This window comes from Anabas testudineus, chromosome 9 (assembly GCF_900324465.2).
Source record: "Anabas testudineus chromosome 9, fAnaTes1.2, whole genome shotgun sequence".
In the NCBI taxonomy this organism is placed as follows: domain Eukaryota; kingdom Metazoa; phylum Chordata; class Actinopteri; order Anabantiformes; family Anabantidae; genus Anabas; species Anabas testudineus.
Genome location: NC_046618.1, coordinates 20705701 through 20715440, shown reverse-complemented (window position 1 = coordinate 20715440; position 9740 = coordinate 20705701). Strand labels below are relative to the sequence as shown.

At 38.6% G+C, this 9740-nt stretch overlaps 1 protein-coding gene across 1 annotated transcript in view; it reads right to left on the bottom strand.

The window, feature by feature from the left end:
* Positions 1-536: 536 nt before the first annotated feature.
* Positions 537-9740, bottom strand: part of srrm4 (serine/arginine repetitive matrix 4) — a 43749-nt gene continuing 34545 nt past the window's right edge. Inside the window, exons 7-13 of the mRNA XM_026343918.1 lie at positions 8396-8479; positions 7408-7573; positions 3990-4309; positions 3584-3775; positions 2041-2139; positions 1764-1919; positions 537-813 (exon numbers count right to left, since the gene is read on the bottom strand). Coding sequence (XP_026199703.1) covers positions 537-813; positions 1764-1919; positions 2041-2139; positions 3584-3775; positions 3990-4309; positions 7408-7573; positions 8396-8479 — 1294 coding nt within the window. The remainder of the gene's footprint in view (positions 814-1763; positions 1920-2040; positions 2140-3583; positions 3776-3989; positions 4310-7407; positions 7574-8395; positions 8480-9740) is intronic.

Genomic DNA, 9740 nt, shown 5'->3' with positions numbered 1-9740 from the left:
GGACAGTAAACATCTGATGTCCTCTCATTAGTTAAGTACTGTCTATGCATTTGTATATGATATAAACATATATGCAAGAAAAACATAGCATCCCAAACCAAACCCATCTAGGAACACTTATCTTAAAAGAACCAACACATTCTAAAATAAATAGGGCAATATGTGGACATAATAAAGGAACAACAATGATAGCTGGCTGAATACAGTAAAAATGTTTCTTTGTTGTGTGCAGTCTTTGTGTAGAGTTTTCTATTGTAAATATCCAAGAGGTGAACAGTCTCAGGCCATTGTGAATGCTGAATCAAGAGGATGCAGTACAAGAGCAAAACAAACAAAGACATTCAGTCTCCAGTGATCTCTGTGGGCAGAACAAGCAAGACTGCCTCAATGAAAGACGTGGTCGGACCACTGCTGGGACATTTCCAACTGAGCATCAAAGCGGAGCACAGAGATGCACACAGTCGACTGCTCCAACATCCACTGTGCTTACTGGAAACAACACCGCCACTTCATTCCCTTAATGTTATCTGGTAAAACTAACGCCTGGTTTTGTGGCGTTTGTTCAATGAACCACGACTCCGGCTACGACTGCGGGTCCCAAAAATGGAGTTCCAGGATGAACTGCGGCTGTAGCTCCTGTAGGAGGAGTAACTGTGGCTTCGGCTGCGACTCCTGCTCCGGCTGATGCTGTAGATCAGGCTGCGACTGCGACTGCGGCTGCGGGTGAAGAGACTGCTCCAGGATGACACACTGGTGGACCGACTGCTGGAGGAAGGACTGGGTCGGAAGTATGGAATAGGTCGTTTCCTGGCACTGTGGAGGGCCAAATATGAACAGTATTAACAGACAATTTTATATAAACAGTGGGTTAAATGACAACTTTGTGCATGCATGAACATGCTAAAGGAAAGCTGTTTATTGAACATTTTCATTTTGTTGATGAACTAAAAACATATTTTGCAACTTCAGAATTATTTATGTTCAAGGTGAACATGAGCAACAAAGGCTAACTCAACAAAGGTTAACTTAACAAAGGTTAACGTACACAACACTGTCTGTAGTACAGTATATTTAAACTAATTGCTTTTTGATTGTTTTGGTTCACTTTAACCGTCTCGTCAGCAGTTTTTTAAGTTGTGTTTCAGGACATTTGGTGTCTAATGTTTACTCTCCTTTTTCTTCTATTTTGATCTTCACCAGTATCAAAGACTGTTAAAATCTTTTTGGCTTGCAGTACAACAGCAAAACAAAAATTTGTCATTTGAAATAAAACATTTACTGTAATTTGCAGGAAATTAAGTTTAAGAGTAGTAAAAACAAAACAATGCAATGCACTACAATACTAAGTTGCTATGAATGACCATGTCCACAATTCACATCTGATGAGTTATCCTGTATAAAATCAGTCTGTGGGAGTCTTGTGCATATTTTCATGTACATGCCATTTTCTGCTGTCAAGAAGTAGTTTCAAAGGAAAGAAGAATAAAACTAACTGTATACCAGACAAGATCTGTAAAAAAAAAAGTGTTTTTTCCCTTTTCAGATTGCCTGAGTTTGCCATCTGTTTCTTTAGCACCTGTGATGCTGACGGTTATCTCATCCTTGGGCTAAATGCCAGCTCATCCAACATGAGAGAAAGATTTCAAGTTGGGGGTTTGTCCAACTGAGGGGGCGGCAGGTGGGACCAGCAGTACATTTTGCTGCCTGTAGGTATACAAATCCATACTGTAGCTATAAATAACTGGGCTGGGAAAACTGTATACCTTGTGATTCGGCGTGCTTCCAGATGGCTTGGCGAGTCTCTCCTCCTTTTCTTCAGAGGAGAGTAGGATTTGCGTCTTCGTCTCTTCCCACTAACCTTATGTGCATGTTTCACATTTGTTTCTCTGGAACCAGGTGATCTCTTTCTGTCTCGGAGCCTGGTACGTACACATAACAGCGTAAAAAATTCATCATCAACAATGTACATATACATCATATTTGTTTTTCTACAACACTAATGATGATTAATTAGTAGCTAGGACTCTTGGTCAAGTTCACCTGTCAGCGCTGTGTCTGGAGTAGCTTCCTCTGGAGCTCAGGCTGACCATGCTGCCTCGTCGCCTCAGATCAGCTGAATAACTTGATCGTGAATATGAACTGCAACAAGAAAATAGTATTTCCTGAATTAATTAATTCAACAGTAACTTTTATTAGATGACATTGTCTACCCTAGTTGTACACTAATCCTAGAGCCACATGACTAACATGGCTAACAATCTTATTCTGTCAAGGTATTGTATCTTCTCTTTTCCATCTGGTGGGAAAAAACAAAAAGCAACAAAAGCCCAGAAACATTGTGCTTTACGTCCAGTGCCCTACATCGCAACCACAAGGGGGCACAATACAGTGTCATCCAGTGCCCAAAATCCCAAGTCTAGATAAATGCAGAGGATTTTGTCAGGAAGGGCATCCAACATAAAACATTTGCCAAACCAAACATGCAAATCGTCAGCACGAAGATGTATTTGTACAGGTTGGTAAGGGAAAGAGATAGAGATGGGAAGAATGTGCAGCAGGTTAGGGTGATTAAAGATAAGGATGTAAATGTATTGACAGGTGCCAGGAGTGTGATGGAAGGAGTACCTTGAAGAGTTGATTAATGTGGAAAATCAAAGAGAATGAAGCGTGGAAGAGGTGACTGTTGTGGAGCAGGAACTAGCAAAGATTAGTAAACGTGAAGTGAGGAGTGCACTGAAGAGGATCACGAGAAAGGCAGTTGGTCCTGATGACATACCTGTGGAGGTATGGAAGTGTCTAGGAGAGGTGGCAGTAGAGGTTCTGACTAGTTTGTTTAACAAGATCTTGGGGAGTGAGAGGATGCCCGAAGAATGGAGGAGGAGAATGCACTGGTGCCATTTTTCAAGAACAAGGGAGATGTGCAGAGCTGTGGCAGCTACAGAACAGTAAGGTTATAGGGAGCAGAGGTAAAGAAGTTGCAGGACTTAGAATGAACGATTCAGAGCAACAGAGAGTGTGGAAAAGAGGTAAAGAGGCGTGTGCAAGCAGAATGGAATGGGTGGAGAACACCATCAGGCATGTTGCCTGATAAAATAGTATCAGTAAGAATGAAAGGAAAGGTGTTCAAGACGGTGGTGAGACCAGACAATAGGCAGAGCTGGAGGTAGCAGAGCTTAAGATGTTAAGGTTCTCTTTAGAAGTGACGAGGATGGATAGGATCAGGAATGAGTCCATCAGAGGGACAGTCCACATCAGATGTTTTGGAGATAAAGTCAGAAAATCCAGATTGAGGTGGTTTGGACATGTTCAAAGAAGAGATTGTAAAAATTTTGGTAAACGGATGCTGAGGTTGGCGCTGCCAGGCAGGAAGTCTAAAGGACGACAAAAGAGGAGATTGATGGATGTAGTGAGAGAGGACGTGAAGTTAGTTGGTGTGAGAGGAAAAGATAGAGGGGCCAGATGGGGCCAGATAATTCGATGTGGCAAAAAGAAAGAAAAAGAAAGAAGAAGAAACCCTACATTACTGCTTACTGTAGAAATCGAAATACATGGAAATCTAAATAAACAAAAAAGGCAAACCTACCTGCAAGATGACAGAGATGGGCTTCGAGAGTGTCTGGAGTATCTGGAACTCCCTGATGATCTGCTTCTGCTTCTGCTGCTGCATGATCGGCTATTCAGTCGCCTTCGAGGCGACTCGCTCATCCCCTGTGAATAGCTGGAAGTCTTTGGAGATCTCACAGCATCTACCCGACAGCCCAAGGTTATCTGCTCTCTGCAAAGAAAACACATTAAGACGTTTCACTGCTTTGAGTGATAACGCCCAAAGTATATCCAGGGTTGTTTCTGAGAAATGTTCCCCTTATTCTCCCTCGTAAGATGAATATTTCAAAAGAGGAAACAGAGCATGGAGACAGAAGATAAACAGCTTGAAATTTTCCTGGGAAGCATTCATTCAGATGGATTATTTATTATAGACACAACATTACCTCTTGCCATTTCCACTGAAAAGAGTTGCAGACAGGCCTTCTTCCCCGTAAGGTTTGCACAAGGAAACATAGCTAGTCACAGAGTTTCCTGAATCAGAGGCATTGTCTTTTTCAGTGAACTTGAGCTTTTCTGGTGAGGCCAGACGTTGACAGTGGTTCTTCTTGTCAGTGACACTTGCCCGAGAAACTCCAGTTTTGCTGGAAGGTGGTGACGACGTGTCATTCCCAGAATCGTAATCGTGCGGACCCTCGATCTGGCTCGACAAAGGCTGAGACCCGTTTGCATGTAAAAGCTCGCTTCCAGGTTTTGACGACAAAATCTGCCAACAGACAAATAGGCTGCAGGTTAATACCAGACATGCAATGATAATTGGAACCTGCTACCTGCCTTGACGTACTTTGAATACTCTAGTACAAAGGCACATTTTTACCTTGAAAACACAGAAGAGATTTTATTTTTTTCTCGGGACAGAAAACTTTGAAAGATAAAGACATCATGCAAATTTGAAGCATGCGATTAACCTCAAACGAAAGTCTGAACTCAACTATAATCAAAGAAATCAACAAGAAACAAATTTAGATAAAATAAGCCTAAACTAAAACAATTATATGAAAGGAACAACAAAAGAGCAGAGAAGAAAGAAAAACTATGCGTGGAAAGATCTACCGGCTCTAACTCGAGTGAAGAGAAAAAGAGTAAACAATAGCCCCATTGAAAAGCTTCATTTAAAGAACATTGAACAAACATCACAAAAATGGGTGTTATGTAGAAATGAAAAGGATTGCAGACAAAGAGAGATCCCATCAGTCTAACTAAGCCCTCAGAATAGGACAGATGACTGTGCTCTTTTTCCTGCAAGAAGTAAATAATTAGCCTGCACCGACCTACAAGTAAATCCCTAAATCTGCGGATAGCATCGACTTACCAATCAAGATTTCCTCCTTAAGTAGGTAAGGTGTAAGAAAAAGGGAAGAGCGGGCAACATAAGTGCATCATTAGAGTCGTAAATTACAAGAAAAAGACAATAACCCTCTCTTCAAACCCAGAGCCAGTTAGACTTTAATTGGCATGTTCCTTTTTCTTTCCTTAATGGTGCATTGTTTTGGAGTTTTTCGGGAGCAAAAGAATTTTAAATGTGTGCCTTTATGTGGTTACAACAAGTGCACACAGAATTAGAACATTTTTAATTGTCTACAGATGGATAAAGATGCTGACTCTCCAAAGATCATAAAATTATGACCTCTCTTTACTTATCGATTACGAGGTACTCAGAGCTTTATCTGGTCTGTCCTCCCGAAGGTTTTCCATTATCCAGTCTACAGTCGACACAACAGACCAACCCTGAGGAATTTAAATAAATATTTTCATTTCCAACATCCTCATTACCAGTCGCATCTGCACACAATCTTCCTGAAGAATAAAAGATTTCACTTACAGAAAGACAAATTAAAAAAAAAAAGACATTCTTCAATGTCACCTTGACATATTTTGACATGGCTGTCTTCAAATAAACATTTAATTTCTGCCTTGGTATTTTTGCAAATGATTCCTTGTGTGCCTTCTTATTCTTTTGTTGCCACAACTTTTCTTAAAGACTCCATCACATAAAAAAATAAAAAATAAATTCACAAATTCAACACGTATAGAAAAGGTTGACATACATGTATTTTATAATCAACCACATTTATCTCAGTTATTCATATTTTGTGGGTTTTCTGTCCAGTCATACCTACCTTTCCTTTAATGAATTGCTTTTTTGGGAAAGAAATATTATGCCATGTTCATTCTGATTTACTCTTTAAGTAAATTGTTTGCTTTTATTTATGCAAAAGACTCTGACACAATCCATACACTGTATATATATAATCATACATATACTACATAAACACACTGTGCATATTAAACAGTAGATACTGCAAAATATAAAGTAACTAACTATGATGTCCTAAAATACCAAATGCCAGGCATGATTCAATATATGGATTAATTTATTGAATTTCAATTAAAACCCTGTGGTGTGTAATTAAAAACACCCGTCTGTGCAATTAGCATAATTTAATGATTGCTGGAGAGAAATTTAATTTATTTTATGCTCCAATAAGCATGAGACAATGAGTTTAAGGACATTGCTGTATTTATGAGACTCAAAAAAGGAAAATAAGCCAGAAATAAACAGCACAGTTTTACAGTTCAGTCTGTTTTCTAAAAGGTGTCAATCACACTTATGTCTTTAATTTTTTAATTTCTGCTTCATTTCAGTCTGAACAAGTGAAACTGTCTGCTGAAAGTAAAACATTAAACACATTAAATGATCAGAGGAGACTGAGAAGGGCTAAAGTGAAAGTGTTTTGTTTTGTTGCTTCAATATCAGTCTAGACTCTTTCAATTTGAGGTCACAGACAAAATGCGGTCACAACAGAAACATAACCAATGGATTCAGGGTTGTTTTCTTCATAATGTGCCTCAACTGATTTATATTTTTGTTGCATTTTAGAAAAAGAGACTCAACCTTTCTGTGAATGGAGTTTGTATGTGTGTTTCTGCATTATAACTTGTGTCATTCATTGATCTACACCATGTTTGCATTGCTTCGGCTGTTGAGGTGTAATCAGTGAGCTTCTCCACAAATGACTTGCAAGATATTTTTTCTAAACTATCTTAAAAAGCAGTCGTGCACAAACAAACAACAAAAGTGAGTTTTGCAGTTCTTTCAATAAAATTTAATGTTTAAATGTAAGATTCAGATTTTAATATTAAACTATATTTTCTTTCAAGCCACAATCTTTTATTTGAGTTAAAGTCTTTTTGCAAACTCAGTTTAAAAATCTAAAAAACACACTAAAATAAATGTTTTTTTCAAAGTAAAGGTAATTACTGTAAATTACAAGCAAGTCATTTATACCTGAAAAGGAGTTCAGTCCACCTTTAAACTGTCAAGCTGCATTTTAGCAGGTTTGGAATTAACTAACTCTGACAACCAAAATAATACAGAATCGTATCAATGATTTTTGGGTCCTAAGGGCCAAGTAAATATTCCTCTATATCGCCTGGTTTATCCCAGTCCCTCTAACCATAATGTTGAGTTTATAAGAGTGGGTATGACTGCATAATTGCCAGTGTTGTGCCAGTACAGGGGACAGTTTGCTATTTACGTTTTTACGTAAGTGTAGCAGGAACAAACGGTTCCTCTACCATTCGACGCAGTGTCCTAACCTTAAAGCTCATTTTTTTATGAAAACATCAGGATGTTCCTAAAAGTGAGCTAAACAGGAGAATGTTTTTCCTTTATTGAGAATAATTTTCCGAATCCAATTTTGTTGCTGGTAGCATTTTATTTTCAGCGGTAATATGCAGTTTTACATGGCTGTATGAAATCGAACAGACGTGGCAGATTGTTTAGTGCTGAAGAGTACTTACGGTGCTGGTGGAGAGGATGGAGCGATATTTTGGAGCCGTTTTACACACTGATTTGGTTGCAGGTCTCCACTTCATGCCTGTGTGGTTGAGTACTTTATTGGTTTCCTCTCCTGCAGCTGCCAGGGCTCCTAAAGCCTGATGTACCACAGATTTCTGCAGATGGTGTCTGTGGGAAAATTCAGTATTTAGTTCTCAGGATACAGCACCATGACATAAAGGTTTATTTTCCTTCTTAGCACTTCACACAAAAGTAGCAATCACACCCATTTAATGTCACTGAGGCATCCCAATTTACATTAGCAACACTTTCTTTTATTGTTTTGTTTTGGCTTCCTTGAAAAGTGGATTGCAATCTGTTGTGTAACTTTAGAAAATTATACAGCAATGGGCTCTTGAGATATTCCAGCGAGTAAGATCATCTAATAGCAAAGCAGCTGCACGAGGAGATTAAAAAGGTAGTTTTAAACTAAATACTTGTAATTTTGATTGAATTTTCCTCTCAATATCTCAAGCAATGAGTAACTAGTAAATAGCTCCAAACAGATTTTACTGTACTGTCATTTTAGAATATATTTCAGGTCACTTCAGTTTAAAATACGTCCTTAAATAAGTTCTAATTGAATTGAGTTTTACCCTCTGAGTCAGAGTTCACCAGCTGAGCTGTTCCTGATGACTGTCTATCTTTATCATCCTGCTATCAACGCTGCCCACTATAATCCATTAAACCTCTCAAAAACTACATATTTCATATTATTGCATGTCAAGATTTTGTGACATGTCATTATAATTAAGTGCATCGATCTGTGGACTGAAGCTGGGGCCACTTCCTGTGAAGCACTGATAAGGCCTGGCTGTGCCTGAGATCAGGAAGTCACCTTTGCCTTATCGGTCATCGCTGTGGTGTGACCAGAGACTCTGCAGACACCTCTGGTTGATAAGATAATCTGAGGGAGCCGAATGGTGAGAAGGGTGAGGGATGGGTTCCTACCTGTCCTCTGTGGAAGACTGGCAGGAAGAACTCTCCGACTCTGACCTCCGATAGCGTCGTCTCCGTCGTGAGTGAGTCCGTGAACTGAAGGAGGAGAAAAAGGCTCAAGTAGGTAAGGAGCTAAGAGCATCATGAGCTGACTGAAATTATCAAGAAAACTATTTTTATAAGTTGATCTATCATTTAGCCAAGCATAAATTCAGCTCATCAAATGTAAGAATTTGCTGCTTCTTTCTGTTCTAATCTGATGTAGATTGATTTATAGTTAAAGGTCAGACAAAACAACATGTGTACAGCCAACTGGACTCAAATTTGTGATAATTCTTTATAATTTATTAGCATTTTAAAGATAAAAGGATAATTTTAGTTTGTTTAAATCTAGTCTCCAATAGTCCTGTAGTTAATATTTTTTATCAATGAGCTCTGAAAGAAAGAGCAACATGACCGAACACAGGTAATTAGAAGATTAGATACAGTCGTTGTGTGTTTGTGTGTGTCAATGTGTGTGTATGTGATCATAAATACTAATATTTGAGTATATGTAATTGTCTTTTCTTTTAATAAATTGCATTTCCTATGGTTGTGTTTTGAATCTACTGTGTAGCCTGTTGTTTTGATCACTTAGGGATAAGTTGGCTGGGTGAGAAGATGAGTTTCAGTGGGCACATGTACAGTATATACTCCACTTGCGTATCACTTGGAAAATAAAGAGAGTGAGGAAGATGTCTGTTTCCCCTGCCTGAAGAAACAGCTGATCAATCAGAGATTAGCAGGGATTAAGAATGAGGAATGATGCAGGTACGAAGGAATATGGCAGGGCTGTACGAGTTGTTAATGGTTCTTAGTGTCTGAACAGAAACTTGATGCTGGTTGGTAAGAGCCCAAAACAAAAAGTCAGCAACAAGAACAACAACTGTAGTTAAGAACTGCAGTAAGGTACTTAACTATATAGCTGGAGTGTTTCTATCGTGTGCTACTCCTAGTCCACTCCATTTATTAAACAGCTTCTTTTATTTTTTACACTCTCCTAATAAATTATAATGTATTATTATGCATTAACCACCTGTCAGGACAAAGTGGTTCAAATCTGCTCCACCTGGACCAGCTGTGTTGATTTTGTTCCAAGCCAAATTGCGAGGTAACTTTAACCTTCATCTTTAATTACTCACTGGAGATTTTGTTTGCATTTTCTTTAACCTTTTAAGAGTTTGTCATAGAACAGAGGACTATTTGCACATTCAGTATTGTTTAAAATACATACATTTCTTAGTAGAGTACTTGTCCTTTACTTACTTTTACACTTTATTTAACTGTGAGCACAGAGTACAGAGTCTTACTGGTAACT